The sequence below is a fragment of the Phaethon lepturus genome, unplaced genomic scaffold, assembly GCF_000687285.1.
Source record: "Phaethon lepturus isolate BGI_N335 unplaced genomic scaffold, ASM68728v1 scaffold13687, whole genome shotgun sequence".
Taxonomy (NCBI): Eukaryota; Metazoa; Chordata; class Aves; order Phaethontiformes; family Phaethontidae; genus Phaethon; species Phaethon lepturus.
In genome coordinates, this window is record NW_010551213.1 from 28327 (window position 1) to 45354 (window position 17028).

The 17028-nt window shown below is 36.3% G+C and overlaps 1 protein-coding gene across 1 annotated transcript; it reads right to left on the reverse strand.

Annotated features, from left to right (window-relative positions):
• Nucleotides 1-298: 298 nt before the first annotated feature.
• On the reverse strand, nucleotides 299-15656 carry SESTD1 (SEC14 and spectrin domains 1; the record flags this gene model as incomplete). Its single annotated transcript, XM_010290845.1, has 9 exons — nucleotides 299-1047; nucleotides 3356-3477; nucleotides 5295-5486; nucleotides 6729-6851; nucleotides 7172-7253; nucleotides 9848-10007; nucleotides 11354-11468; nucleotides 12076-12270; nucleotides 15534-15656. Coding segments are annotated over 9 exons (1242 nt in total), but the record flags the coding sequence as incomplete, so codon positions are not given.
• Between the last annotated feature and the right edge of the window lie 1372 nt (nucleotides 15657-17028).

Consider the following 17028-nt stretch of genomic DNA (forward strand, 5'->3'; position numbering starts at 1 on the left):
TGTGTACCAGTCTTACATGGGAAGAAAACTATTACTAATGTAACACTGACTTACGCACATACTACCTTTTGTGTAAGTACTGCTATCAGAAAGTAAGAAAAATATAACAGACTCTCGCTCCTGTTAATGATAGTTCAAGAGCGGTGCCCGTTATACCTACAGTATGTTAAAGAGTATTCCCTAAGAAAAATTATACAGACTTTGTAAATATATTGCCGGAGTGATAACTTTTACTACCATTTATCACAAAATTACAACACAAATGACATTTGGGAATACAAACCAGAACAAATTTATATTAGACTTTAAAAAGATGATTTTTATTAAGCACAAACAGCTTTTAATACATTATCAATACAAATAGGAAAACATCTGTTTAATGAATTTGATATATCAAAGATTTGATGGGCAGGTTGCATACTGGCACAATAAAAAGGATTTTTTTTTTTTTAAGTATTTAAAATTAAAATTATAGGATCACCACTGGCTACACTGCAGGAACTTTACCCACAGTCTAAAATTACTACATCACCTGGGCATCGGGGGAAGCAAAGAACTACCATTTCATAATACGGAACTCCTAACACTTTCATTAGCACCATTCAAAGCTTGCATCAGCTGTTTAACTAAGAAGCAGCTGACAGGTCAGGTAAAGCTTTACAGCAAATTTCAGTGCAAAGTTTACAGTTCCTTTTCATAAGATACTTGGAATCTATGGTTTCATAGCATGTTAAATAATTATGGCTTGACAGATGTACAGTTTTAAGATGCTGAGAACATTTACTTTGAAAAAAAGATGAGACTTATAACAGCTGTGAAATGCGTTTTAATATATTATGCCAAATTCTGTAATATGCAAACAACATGCTGGATTACAAACTGAAGTCCTATTACGAATTCATAGACAAGGGTCAGTATTAGCTCTCTGGGGTAGTGGCTTCTGGATATCTCAGCTGCTGCTTTTTCAGGCTAACCAGCTTCATCTTCTCTCTAATGTGTTCTGCTGCAGAAGCCATATCACTTGGGCTCCCAAAGTACTGCTCAGACCTAAAAGAAAAAACATACCACAAAAAGTTATCAGTGAAAAATAAGGCTGTATGTGAATGGCTCTAGAAAACACAAGGCAGAGAAGAAAAATTGGCACTTTTTCCTTTTTAAATTTAAAGGCCACCTTTAAAAGGCTTTGGAGACTCATTGATGAGACTTGGCAGCAGATCTTGATGTAATTATTACAAGTATTAAGTGACCCTTTTATACCCAAAGGACTCTCTCAACAGCAGGCTGTGTTCTAAGTGCAACTAGATACTTCCTTACACTATTTTTTGCCTCCCTTCTCTTGCTACTCCCCAAGTCCGTCTGGCAGTTTTGAGTACTATGACAATCAAGGAAATCTGCCTATACATGAGTCCTGAGGCTATATGATTGCTGCATTACTGAAGAACTCTGTATGTCAAGTCAGCCACATGCTGTCAAATTATGTCATCTACCTCTCAAACTGAAAAGAACACATGGCTGTGCAAGTTGATTTCTCCCATTCAAATACAACAAAAGAACAGCTGAAGCGTTAGGGGAACCACTAACCAAGCTGTCAGCAAAAGGGGGGTTTGAACGGAATACATGTTTCAGAAGAACAGGTATCAAATCTAATTACAAAGGACAGAGGTTGAAGAGTTTGGAAATGGTGGTAGGACAGAGGACTTTGGACAGAGTAGGGGGACAGGCGTAAGGAGGCAGAAAAGTTGTTTCACAGAGGAGTACACTAGTTTGACTAGGGAACTCCAAAGGCAGCAGACTGCACAACCGCACACGGGATCACAGCACGGAGAGATTTTTCCCTGACGCAGATTAGAAGCCAGGAGCAGGACAGGGAACAATGACCTGGACTTCCAAGAAGATGCTGAAAAAAAGTCCAAAGTGGTGAAGAAACTGATGAAGACTCCTCCAAGCATTTTATGACATTTTGTGTGTTCCTACTTTACTTAAACCGTTTCTACTAATGAGTGAACCCTTTGCAAATTGTTTGTAAAAAGCTTCAAAAACAGAATGCCTAGGGCCAATGAGCAGGGGATCCTGGGATTTAGAACAGCTAAGATCCCACTTTTGAGAAGGGGGACATTGAGAAAGGGGACACTCAGAACTCTGCTGAAATGCCAGGTGGGTCAGAAATAATGTTCACGATTCAGTCAGTCAGCTATACCTATAGTTATAGGAGCATTGTGTTAGGATGCAAACCTCAGACTGCGGCAAGCATCTTCTTTCATGGGGAGCTTTCCCAGGTTCCAATGTTTGTTTTTACTTTAATAGTCTATCTGCAAATTACATCCATTTTAAGAATAAATAACAGTTGCTACTTTTACTGCGTCACCAAAATACTTCAACAAACATAACACTTCTTGGGGTTGGTTTGTTTTTCCCTCACAGTTATAAAATCCTCCACTATTTTCAAATACACTACTGAAAGGGCAGTAAAAATCACTACTAGATCAGGCCTTGGTCCATCATCATGGGTAGCACTCCTTCCTGAGGGAAACTATACTGCATGGAAATGGGACATTTTGGAAATAAGATGACAGGAAATTAATTTTCATGACCAGCTTCCTGTAGCTGTATTTCTCAGATCGACTTCAAGTAACCCATAATGCAGTTGCGTGATACCATCTCATAACATTTCAGCCTCTAATTCAAAATATTGATTTCAGATCTCACCCATTATGGCATACACACCCAGAGACTAGTTCCAAGGCTTGGTTATACTCAAGTAGAAGAAATTAACTACAAGCTCAGCATCAGAATGCACAAGTGTATTCTACTGAACACAGAGAACTGAGTTTTATTATGGCCGAGATACCAAATTCAATCTTGTAGCTCAAGACAGCCACCAATTTTAAATTAGTATGAATACTTCATGAGGGAAGTACTGTTTTGTTTGCTGAATAAATCAAATGTGAATTTATCTTCAATGTACTGGCTTAAGACTTCAGATAGACAAAATTGCAAATAAATTAATCAAAATACCATGATTCTAATCTGATATCTTTTTCCATGGAGAAGATATTGGGACTGGTCATTCTTCTGCTACTTCTACATACTTTGCTGGTGTAAAGACTGCACAAATCTAATAATTACTGAGTGCGAAAAAGTCACTGCTTTGAAGAGGTGGACACGTTGTCTGTGGAAAGTTTGAGATTGGACCTGCCTGCTTTTCTGTGAAAAGATGGGAAATAACTTCTAATGAGCTTTTTACACTGCCTTTTTAATTTCAGCAATAAGCATTCAGGATTCTTCTGCACACGAGACTATTGTGAAACTTAACCAAAAGCATATTCAGAAGGCATTAGAAAAGCATTTTGCATACCCATCAGGATAAACTACAGGCACTGTTAGTCTGTCCAACAGCGATTTCCCAACTGCTTCAATCTCATCAAATTGATCCATTTCATTAAAAGCTTCAGGCTGCTCTGGACATTCTTGCAAAATCTGTTTAAAAATAAATAAGGAAATGCAGAATAAAGTACACAAGGGATAGCATGTAGTTTTTAAGTGCTATTAACTGGCAGAATGAATGCTTTTTCAGCATCTTCACTGCCACATTTATGAGATCAATTGAAAAATTCAAGAAAAGAAAATATCGATTAAGCGACATTGAGAAGAGAGTTCAGGGCTACCACTGTTCTGTACTAGAACATTTTACTTTATTTCTAAGAGGGAACAAAAAAGAAAAAATAGTCTTGCTAGAGAATATTCCAGTAACAAATATAAAACACATAAAAATAGTAACCTGCATTATTAAACATACAAGACAGTCATATAAAATGGAAGAAACATGGATAACGAAGGGCCCCTTACAAGCCATTTCAAAACTAAAATCCACATCTGGCACAGAACAGGTGAGATTAAAAAAGTCTGAACACAAGTGTTTCCAGACAGGACTGGGACACAATACTAGTACTTAGTTCTGTATTTTCTTCCACTTCTCATTCTACCACTTACTACTTTTTTCCAAAGCAGCACGGATAGTAGCAGCACATTTTCCTCACAGACTCATTAATATATCACAATAGTGCTAGGAGAATTATGTTTTCGAACAAAAGCGTTATTTTTTCAGGCATCCATTTACTTTTTTTTAAACTTATGATTGCCTAAAAACATAGCAATTCACTACTGCAGTAATGAAAGAATGCTCATAATATGGACTGAGACAAACAACTCTCTGTGGAGTTCATGAACCACTGAACTCTAATTTAGTATCAGGTAAAACTTTTTTCAGCCATTTGTGGCAGCATAGATGATATTTTTCTGCTTTTGTGAACATCCACCAACTCCCAATGCCTACAAATTCAAAGTATATTCTGTTAACACAAACAAGAAAGGACTAAGAGAAGCATACGAATAAACTTTGCATCCACGCTCTCCCTCAATGACAGAATGAATTTATTTTCTTTTACCATGTGCAAGGTCGGCTTTTTTTGCAGTTACATGCAATTTTAATGTCGGTATTAGAGACACACACTCTAAATTGCTTTTCTAATACATATCACATCATAGAAAGAATGATTCTTGGATGAGAAGGCCCTATCTCTCATGATCTACATTAATGGACATTGTCTCAGATTCAGGCATTTGAAAACCCTCGACACTTCCCCCACTTCAGCAAGCTGTTACCGAATAGCAACCGCATGTTCAAAACCCTCCAAGTGCAAAATACAAGATGAAGCAACAGAGCATGCGTGGAAACTAAACAAGTGTGAGTTGCATTCATTTACACAGTTTGTGCAATGGATATGGCATTCAAAAAGCACACACCTTAAAAGGCAATATTCCTTTTAACTCTCCAAATACTTTAAATCACCCTATAGCTTTGTATTACATCTTGCACAAAAACACAAATCCAGAAGTGTTCCTTGCCTTTAACAATCACAGACTAAAGCACAAGTCAGTAAGTGTTCCCTGCCTTTAACAATTACAGTCAAAAAGACACAAAAAATGCTTCATGAGCAACATCAGTTCCCCTCAGAAAAAAAAAAAAAATTTCTTTCCAGCTCCACCTCAATGCACCTGAACTTCAGGGCTGCAGTTCTCTTTTGTTAAGCAGGTCCTATACCAATGTAGGTATACAAGCAATAATTGCATTAAAAATTGAAATTAACAATTAGAAAAAATATGCTTAAATTCTTATTTCTGCTTTTTTAATATTTAGAAAAGGAAAAAATACACACTGACAACTTAATTTTTCTTACATATTATTTGCTTAAATTTTGATAAGAATTTTTTCTTCTTACGACCACAGCACTCACCTTTTCAGCACTTGAATGAAATGCAACAGCCGTTTCTAGCCGGTGTACTCTTTCTTCAGAAGTTATTGTAAACTGTTTCCACACTCTGTTCAGTCTTGGAAGCGTGTCCCCTGAGGACCTTGAAGTGCATCGCAGGGACTGACACAGGACAACAGTTGCCTGCAGTAACTGTCTCCCATAGTCATAAGTACTCTAAAAAGTGGAGGGCATGGGAAAGAAAACACATTAAAACTGTGCATTTAACTCAGGAACTAGTTAACAACAGCAGACAAGTTTATGAATGCTCCTCAATTCAGGTCCACAAAGCATATTGAACTAATCTGGTCTGCTACGAAACGCTGCTGAAGTACAACTAAAATTGTAATGACCAAACAGTGCTTTTGCTCTTTAAAAAAATTATTAAAAAAAAAAAGAAAATTCCCCTGTTGTCTAGCATTCACACCAGCAAAAACCCAGAACTTCCTGAAGACTTCTAATAGCTGCTTGGATCTTACATGGGATACTTGATATCTACTGACAAGACGACTGTCTCACTGACTTCACGGTCACTGTGTTTGTGGTCACCCAGCATCCAGGTGCATTGTGGCACATCATTGTAACGACAAGCTACCCTCCTGTATTCATCAGTTCTAATTCACCAACAGAGAAAAATCAGTTCCAGTGTAACAGGTGCAGTTTGAAAACATCACATCTGTTCATCGGCAAGTCTGAATTAGACATTGCTAAAAGCAGTACACGTCTGAAAAAGGCCCAGCTTGTTACACTTTCTATTCTTGGGTGAAATTCTTTCACACGTATCCAGTGTCTGTTTGCATACTCAAGATTTGCAAACAGGTGTGCAAACATGCCCTATGGCTTCAGTGATTTCAGCAGACTCTTGTACAGCAGGATTCATTAGTTGGCTGCTACAGCCAAGAGTTAAAGCTGTCAGTCCTGCTCAACCACTAACTCTGCTAGTGCCAAAATTCCACGTACAAGCAGGACCATCATACACCAACAGTCAACTCGACCTGGAAAGCCAATAGAAAGACAAGGCTCTGTTTCATGAAGTACGGCACAAAATAGACTGAAACAAAGTGGCTCATCCATATTTCAGTATTTTATTGCAGTCCTTCAAAAGTCTTTATAATGACTGTTTGAAATATATGCCTTTTAAGAAAGTCAATGTGAAGCGTATGTTTTGTGGTTTGCATTGCCTATATGAATCAGATAAACTAGGTAGGAAACTGCAGCATTGCTATTGTTGATGGAACTTCAAAATCTCATTAGGCTCATCACCAATGCCAGCAATCACTATTTCTTCATTCAAGCATTGAGGCAAACCATTAAGACTAGTAACAGCTGTTCCATGATTGTCCATATGGGTACCAATTCTATTTAGGAGATCTTCTGAAAAACTGTACGAACCCCATATTGCTAAAAAAATAATTTCACCTGTGCGACATCAACAAATTTTCGATGTTTCTCCAGTAAAACTTTTGTTTCTTGAGCATCATCTCCCAATCGGATGTGTGTCTTCAGCAGAGCATCCAACAGTTCACTTAACCATTCTACTGCCTTAAAAACAGAAGTTAAAAGAATAAAACCTAGTAAATTAAAAATAAATTAATCCAGAAGGATGAAGTAACTTCAGCACTAGCACATACTTTTAATATGGAAAAAAAGTTAAGAGATACCACAAACTGGTAGATCATGCATGCAATCACCAAATACACTATTCCCAGTCAGTGCTATATCCTTTATTTTCACTGCACAAATTCACCAAATAAAAGCACATTTGAAAGTGATAAAAAATACTGTACAACTATCAACCCCCATAAACTTAACCAGTAGACTACAAAGACTGGACTGATGAAATTCTTTAGGCATTCCCATACCTGAGCAGCATCCTCTTCGCATTTAAATAACTGTACCATCTGAAGCATCTTCAGTCGCCGCACATCCACCATATCCTCACACCTTAAACAGCAGCACAGAAAGACTCACCAACACACATGTAGCAGACAATACACTGAGTTTGACAACAATGTCTTCAGCGCCCAACATTAAGACGGAAGTGTTCATGAAAAGGTGACTATAGCATTTTTGTGCTGCTTTGCTGGGCCGAAATATGTAATGCTTCACATAACAATAAGAAACATGCAATAACTAGAACTGAGCGCTACAACCCACCAGGGCTCCTGATATGGCTCAGCTCTACGCAGTAATACCAGAATACAAGGCCCTTCCAGCAGCATTGCAGGTTCCTCACCTTGTTGTATGGGTAAGATTTGCCACACAGAGGCTTACATGGCTAAGAGACTTTATCCTACTGATCCTAGGTGAAAGCTGGACTAAACCTGCCATAATTCTGAACTGTACTCTGAGCTGGTGGCAAAGTTTTCTTGTTGAATAAAATGAGGACTGTTGAAAAGATGTTAATACATCTTTCCATTTTTCTTTTTAGCTAACTGGACTGTAATAATTGAACCCTTATATGATAATGTCCTTTGCTATAACTTATCAGGAAGCATTTCAAAATCTAATTATTAAACTAATTCTCTTATTCTGGATTAAGCACATTCTGCAGTTCTTTCTCTAGTTAGAATTTGAAAAAAAGTATTGAAAGTTGTTTTCTTTCCACAGTGAGAGCTAAGCTAATACATTTAGCAGAATGACCTTTCCACTCCAATTTCAGAGCCTACTAAGTAGACAGTAAGATTCAGACTCCTGTCCAGTGCAAATGGAATTACTAATGTCAACAACAGTTAGTGCTATAAATGAATGTAAAAGATGGTATGCACAGATCTGTTTCAGACTGGTTGCAAGCATAAGCACTTCCAAAGAACAGTTTGTTAGCATGCTGCATTTTGTTACACGTCCTGTAGTGCTGTGATGCTTACAGAGAGCAAATTTTAAGCTCTAATAATTCAGGAAAACATTTTGTGGGTTCCAAAAGCATAACTAAAGCAACAAAATGCCCCTAGAAATATACATTGTACTACATGTGTATATAAATAGTGAAAAACATTCAATAGAATTAAAAAAAAAAGGACATGTTCACAAAAATTACTGTTAAATGCTACTGAGAGCATTAATGCTACTTTTTTGTCTCTCATCCAGGCTGAAGAACCTTGTTTAATCATTCATCATCTGGAAGCTGCTTCACACCTGTCTGAACATTTTATTGACTTTTTGATCCTCTAATTGACTTCCCACAGTTCTATATCCTTTCTGAGGACAGGGACCAGAACTGTGTAACACTTAAAACACAAATGGCCTACAAATCTATACAGTGACACAATGACATTTTCCTTTTAGTTTCTATTCTTTTCCTAACAATCCTTGGTGTTTTACTTGCTTCTCACAGTATGATCGAACATTAAATCAACTTTTGCAAAAGTTTTCCAACATTTATCTTTAACAGCTGGTTCAGAGTCCATTACTATGTATAAAAAGTTTTTCCTTCTCCCACATGCATTTCTCTTCTCAGTACCGAATTCCAACTGTCATTTTATTGCACAGTGGCACACGGTCCTCTACAGCTCTTTGCAGTTGGCCCTCTAAACACAAGTGCTGCTCAAGCAACTAGGATTCAGAGGACATACTTAAAGCAACATTTTCTAAGAGTTACTGAAACACATGGTTTCTTACACTAAGCTCCCAAAGAAAACAATTTGTCAGTGGTAGAATTAATTCCTAAAATGAGCAACTTGATGCTCATTAGACCTGGTTGTTCCCTAGAACCTTCTTGTTCAGCTATTGCCCTCAAGTTCAGGCACTTTCTATGGAGAGTACTTTATTGTCTCAGGGGTTCCAGCAGTAATAATGAGCAACATCATCTGATTCTTTCACACTGTTGAGTAACAAAAACGCAGTACTATAGCCAATCCAGTACTACTACATCTTTAAGAAAAAAAATAATGAATGAAAGGGCTTGGAGAAAGAGAAGGATGGCAAAATCCATCCTTCTTGCAAATTCAACTCGCCCCAGCATTTTTCCCTACTAGAAGTTCATTCCCCACTATCTTTTTCCAAAACTCACAAAAAGACCCACATTTTGAAAACTGAACTCTGTGCCTCCTTTTTCTACTCTGTCCCCCTGACACCATCTCATCTTTTTTCCTATCTTCAGGAGTAAAAATGCCATGCTCAAAGGATAGAGGTTGCGCTAAAGAAGAGGGTAAAACAAGTCATACGTAATACATACATCATTTTAGAGCCATCGTCACTACTGTAATCTTATTATACCTTCCATCTCAAACTGCTAACATCTAAAGAGATGCCTCTTCCATCCATTCCATAACTCTATATAAAAAGGAACGTATAATTGTTGAGTATTCACAAGTACAGGAAAGCATTCAAATACTCCATCCAAAATACAAAAGGTGCTTGGATTTAGGAATATGCTACAACAGATTAGGCCGGGATGCGTCTGTCCCATTTAAATATACCACAAACAAAAAGTATAGTTGTACTGCATCCCTTAACTGAAGATAAAGCAAAATGGTCAGTCTCTATAAGTGACCTATTAGCACACAGAAATCTTAATGCCTAGAACTTGTTGTTATTACCTTTGTTTTCTAAGCTGCATATCTTCCATCACTCCTTGGATATGGTCCACATTTTCTTTGTTTTCAATGGTCACATCTTTTCCATAGGCCCAGGATGCCTGGTTAGATATCTGATCAAGAAGACTCTGACCTTTCTCACGCAAGCCTTGCAAGCCTAAGTCTAAACAAAAAAAGAAAAAAGAAAGTAAAAAAGTCGATGGTCATTAATAAATTTGGGTGTTTCCCCCCAAAGGAGAGCTATGAAATGCAACAGAAGCTGAGATGGAAGCCTGGAGAGTGACAAAGGACATAACTACCTGTCTTTCACTACCCTTTCCAACTTTTAAGTGTGAGTGAGCATTTGTCTATATTAACAAAGAGCTAATATATTGCTCTTCTTATGACCTAGCAGAAAGATTCACAAGAAAAGGAATAAAAGCTGACAGTGAGCATTAACTTTTCAGCACATAAATGGCTAATTAATGTCTGTCTGTCACACAGTTGTGTAATACCCAAAATATTTATCACTGCTAAGCAGTTGTAGCCTAACTGTTCTCCCATGGCTGGCAGAAGTTACTACTTTATAATACACCTAATATAGTTGATACATTTTTCTATACTGAAATATGCCAACGCTTAGAATCTGCTATTACATCTATTATTTATCAGCTCTACTATCTGCTTTCGTAAACAAATATCTTAGTTTATCCTTCAAATTGTTATGTAGTAATCATAACTACTTCTACCATACATGATTTTGCTTCAAAGCTCTTTCTCCTACAACATATTGGATTAGATGATCATTGTAGGTCCCTTTCAACTGAAATATTCTATTTTATATGCTTGACAGTGTAACAACCTTAAATGTGCCACTTATTAACATATACATTCAAAGCTACTGCAAAATACTCAGTACAAGCATTCTAAAACTGAGCAGATAATCTTAATCATCAAGGGGTCAGCTCTGGAGACAAAAAGATCATCTAAGCACTATATTCCCAAGATAATAAGGATGATTAGTGGCATAAAATAGTTCGTTTACAGATGAAATGCATGGCAATCATCTATAACAATATATATTACATGTAAAACATTTAAAAGAAAACATTTCCACATCATTTTCCCAGATAGAACTACTAAAGTGCAAGCAAGTCAAAGGTAGCTAGGTGGAGCATTATACTTAGCTAGGAGTCAAAATGCATGGCAATCATCTATAACAATATATATTACATGTAAAACATTTAAAAGAAAACATTTCCACATCATTTTCCCAGATAGAACTACTAAAGTGCAAGCAAGTCAAAGGTAGCTAGGTGGAGCATTATACTTAGCTAGGAGTCAGAAGAGATTGACACTATTTTCCTGATGTCTTTTTTTAAAAGGGGTGGTGGGATTATTGTTTTCTTCTGATTGACACTATTTTCCTGATGTCTTTTTTTTAAAAGGGGTGGTGGGATTATTGTTTTTTTTTTTCCTGGAATGCATTCATTAGAATGTGTGTATCAAATGCAGAAATATTTTGCTCACCAACACTTTTCAATTTCTCTTCCAGTAGTTTTAAAGTTTGTTGAATTGATGCTCCATCTACTGGTGCTACATCTACACACAACATTCCTAGTAAGCCATCCAATTGCTGAGACAACTAAAATGAAAAACAACATAAATGTTGATATTCAATAAGAAGTTTGAGCTTCAGATGGTTGGGTCAGCAATCTTCAAAATGTTTGTAAATCTGTAATTTTAGAAGTTTCTTTTTGCATCTATAGGAAATGAAAGTTGAGATGAAAGATAGACCCATCTGCTTATAAAATTCCAAGAGCATACATCCTTAAGTGGAGGGAGAGAGGGAAGGAAGCCAAGATTTTGTTTTGGACAAGTATAGGAAATGAATAAACGCCTATTTAAAAAAGAAACTATGAAAAGTACACGAAATTGTGGTTCAATTAATGCATACACCTCCAATTTTTTTTTAAAAAGTGGGGTGTAAGTAACTTTTTTTAACTAGTAACCACGTTATTTCAAAGGCTATTGAAATATAAAACATATTACAAAGCACTTCCCTCCCAAAAAAGGGGAAATCCAGCTTCTCAGTGTTTCCATTACAGTAAATGAAGACTTAAGGCATTTTCCAAGTGACGTTATATTTCGCCCCATCCCCCTAAATTTTTTTTTCCCCATGTACTCAACATTTATAGTACTGAGGCAATAATATATTGACAGGTGAACCTGAGAAAAGAAGAAAAACTCACATCCTGGGCAACACTGTGGAATTCAAGTGCTGCTTGTAATAGATTCTGCCTGAATTCCAGCTGACTGGCCTGCCGGTAACACACATCACTCAGCTGTTGCTGCAATGCTTTCAATTCCACAAGGTCCTCCTCATCCCCTGCATTTAGAAGAGCTGCTATCTGCTGATTAAGCTCAACATAAACAGCAAACCACTCCTACAAAAACAAGAAAATTATGCATTAAAGTAACACCAAACAATTTTATTTATCTTAAAATGCCATGTAATTTTGCAAAGAGTCTGCAACACATCTAATTGCAGACTAATAAATGATCACATTAAAAAATGAACTTATTACCGCTTGCAGTATAATTATGAAATTTTACACAGAAGGAAAAAATATTCCTAATTTCAAATCCACTCAAAAAATGCTTAGTACATTTTAACATATGTACTGTAGTATAAAAAAAAGTGGTGCAGGGAAGATTACAAGGCATGGCTACCAGCTCCCAGCATAAACTCCAACTCAAACTATTTTACTGAACCAAGAGAAGAATTCCACCATTTAAAAACAAATTTCTAATGTTTACATGTCTAGAATGCTCTACTGAAACAAAAGATCTTTTGCCAAGTGGTAAGCTGTTTAAAAAGCTGTTCATAAGACTATCTAGGTGTTGCTTTCAGTGACATGATTGAAACCAGCAACGATTTTCTTAAAACATTTAGAAAAAGCACTACTGTCGTCAAAGTGGAAGTAATCTTCATTTTCTGAATAAAACGGAGTATCCATGTACAGAAACTTCAAACTGATCCTTGTTTCTTATTTAAGGAAAGCTTTATACTACTCAATTCAAAACATGTGGATTTGTTTTTCAAATGCTTTGATTACTGAATACCTACATAAGAGTTAGTTACGTTGTCATGGTGGTGTATTTGCAACAGAAAATAATTCAAATATTTAACAATTCTGGGAGATTTAAAAATGACTTGATACATCAAAATCACATTCACATCTTGCATGACTGAGATGCTTGTAAAGCAAAACACATTTGCTCAAGAGTTTTTATTTTGGCCTACAGTAAAGTGACCTTCAAATACCCTATGCATTTCTAATGCTATGGAATAGCACCATCCATTGGCCTAAAATATCTGATTTAATTGGTATTCTTGTCATGCTCCTGTTGGAGTGTTTGCAATTGTTTTAAAATTATGCCTTCAGCTTTTGCATAATTTATTGACAAAGCATAAAAATATAAATACCCATATTCTGAAAATTTTTTTCTTTTTACCCAAAGCTGCCTCTACCTTCTGCTCACAGGAAGACACAAGGGTATGAAAAGATGTAAGGAGGGGAAAAAAAAAGTAATGAAAAAGTTAAATTAACAATCAGCCAAAAGTTTAAGAGCAGAATAAATCTCTCATCTACCCCAAAAGGGGCAATGAAGATGACATAATATGGAAACATCTTCCATTGTCATACATGTACTAGAGATATATAGGTTCAATAAACTCAGTTCAGACATCATAACTCATTATTACCTTTAGACACTGAACATACAAATCCAGCTTTCTGAGTGTAATAAATCAACTACAATATGCAAAGTCAAACAAAAAAAAAATCTAGATTAATGTTTAGTTTTTATTTTTAGCATTAAAGCAAGTAAAACACCTGCAGTAATTGATTTTGGTCAAGCTATCAGTGAAATTAAGAGTCTGGTAAACCAGATACAAAAAGTGTGTTCCTGATCCTTTCCATAGGGGTAAGTTAGGCATAGCTGTATGTGACAGCTCAAAACCATGGAGAAAAGGCCAACATTTGCTCAAAAATAACAGCTCTAGTATAATTCTCCTGAATAAAACAGTCAGAAAATGAAAACACAAAAACCCAAAACATCCCCCCCCAACCAAGAAATAAACCAAAACAAAACACCACCCTAAGAAAATTATTTTTTTGGTTTGGAATACACTGAAGTAAAGAAAGCCCATCATTAAAACAAATCAAATATTTTTGCAACTATGTTCAAAATAGAAGTAATATAATCAACAATAAGTAGGAGCTGATGAAAGAAAGCAAGCATCCAGGCTGTGAATTCAATTATTAAGGGAGAAAAAAAATAGGAAAAAAATAAAAGAGGAAAGTACACTCAGCTATTACGAGATGTTGAAACATCAAAAAGGCAAAGCACATTTTTCCAGTGCTGTCGTCAAAAAATGGTTTTCATTTATAAACAGGCGTCTAAATTTAAGGTAGGCCAGTGGTCTCCCAATTACTCTTTTTGGTATAAAATTAAAAATAAGTTTTCGGACCATTATTTCTAGGAACTCCTTAGAACCAAGCAGCATTCCACCTTGTCAGTGCTTTAGTGATGAGCAAACCGCAGGCCAGCCTGCAAACTTCAGTGGGATTTCAATGATTTCAGGGAGTGTATTTAGCTAAAGCATAGTTCTCTGTTATAGATATCCAGGTGAGAACAAAATATATTCAATCTTCTTTTCAGTTTGAAGTGCTAATATGACTGAAAGATATTAAAAATTGTTTTTGTCAATGAAGTGGGCAGGGGATTTTTTTTCTTTCCAATTAGGATTAACTGTAAGATGTTTTACACTTCAGAAAGTACTGGTTTTCAGAGTAGGACATCACTTGAAGTGCTTAAAGCAACACGAAGACAGAGGAGATGGGTTTCACTTGACCAGACAGACACCTACAACACCCACTGCTGCATCTGAGCAAGGAAACTGTATTCGGTAGAGATGTAGTCAATAAAACCAATGTAGTCTAGGGCGCAGTGTTTCTCAGACTGAAGGTTTGGATGGGTTGGTTTTTTTCTAAATTACATCAGAAAAATTATAACCCAGTGACTATTTTCTTTGCCATGACTGCAAAGGGAACTTAGGAAAAGTGGACAGAATCAAGGAAAGTCAGAAGAGAGGAAAAGCACTGTGAGCAACACCCCCTTTGGGATCACTGAGTATGCACAACATTAGTAAATCTTCAAAATTAGAAGCATCAAGTCAGTACAATTACAACACAGTCTCTTCAAGATTTCATTATGAACACAACCTATAGCTTAAGTCTTGATCAGTGAAAGTGTAAAGCCCATTTCACCTACTGGTAAATGTAGTTTAATAAAACCAAAAATATTAACTTATTCACCTGAGAAGTACAGGACTTCTCAGCCATTTTGGCAGGGAGGAAAAAGGAAATTTACTCCTACTCAACATGAAAATTTGAGAACTACTGTAATGTAATAAAAACAAAAAACATAGATGGGAGTCAGTATTTTTCTACACTGGAAAAAATAAATAACATGTACATGTAATGACCATATTAAGTTCTTAAACTCTCAGGTATTTTCCTCTGTAACCCATAAAATCATGCGCCATGCAAAATTCCTAGATACTCATAACCAAAATACATTGCTCATAACTGCAAGTACTTAGAATTATTTTGCTACTTGAAAAAGGTATGGGAAATCTCACACTGTGTTGACTCTCAATCTCTTCATGTTTCTGTTGCAAAGCTTGTGAAGCTCTAATTGAATCACCTATTCCCCACTGGGTTCTTAGCTGTTCTGATCCAGGTCCTTCAAGCCAATTGACTACCTGTCAATAAGACAAAGATGACAAAAATAAAGTTGCAAATCAATTACATGAAAACTGGTATTAAAAAAAAATTTGTAACTTAAGCAGAAAAATCCAAAGTATACATTTATGAGAAAAAGAGAGATCTTCTTAGGATCTGTAGAAATCTTATTGTTGAAGATTCAAAAGATTTAAGTAGAAACTATTTTTCATTAACCTCATTGAATTTGTCAGCTCCATAAAAGCAGGTGGTAGCAAAAGATTTGTCATCTGTGTAGTCATTTCAAATCTCTGTCAATAAAAGAACTGAAAACACATTTTCTTGATAATGGACTTGTGTTCAAACAAGGATTTTTTTTTTTTTGCGTAACTGAATTACAACACACATGTATTTAACCTCACGTCTCAGTTTTTCTCCTTATTTTGTTAAATATATTAACACTCAAGTACAGGATATGTACTTATTCCAAAACTAAATTTACACAGCAACTTATTTTAGGTATGTGTCTTTCATGTTTCTCTATTTAAATAGCAGCAACCTCCTACAGATTCTTAATGGCCACATTTCACGGGATCTGCTTTTGCAGAAATCTTTGCAGGGTCATGGCAATACAATTTTGGACTACGGTATCGGATTTATTTTATTATTATTATTATTTTGAAACTATTTAATTTGATGTTAATATTATTCAAAGCAAGCAGAGTATCTCAAATTTCTGTTTCCTTATACACATTTGAATTATCAAATAATATCTATGGCAAAATTTTATGATAAATTTTTAAATATCTAGAAAACAGAGACAGCCATTATGAAATCTAGTGCAAAATCACTTACTACTGGAGTCCTGAAGTTAGGAAATGCAGTAATACCACCACTCTGAGCCTTAATGAAAAAGCACAGAAAGCCAGCTTCCTCTCTTTAATGTGACCTTTTTGTTTAAACAAAGGTGACAGAACAGCTTCACGCAGTTTTTCAGGAAATGCAACACAATACGCAACGTAACACCGTAACCACGAAGACAAATGAAAAGGGGACAAACTGGACCATTCTCCTAGCACTGCTAGGCTACGTTGCACCAGTAATCAAGAATGACAGTCACCATTACAGAAGGTTACTCGATTCACCCAACCTTTTAGTCATCATCTCTGTGTCTTCTCCCCCCCTGCCCCCAGCAGCACTGTTTCAGAGCATATATGTCGTGGTTTAACCCAGCAGGTAGCTAAAACCACCAGCCAGCCCTTCGCTCAGCCCCCGCCTCCCCCGCAGCGGGATCGGGGAGAGAATCAGAAAAAAGGTAGAACTCACGGCTTGGGATAAAGACAGTTTAATAGGACAGAAAAAGAACAACAATGATAACAACAATGACAAAAGAATACACAAAACAAGTGATGC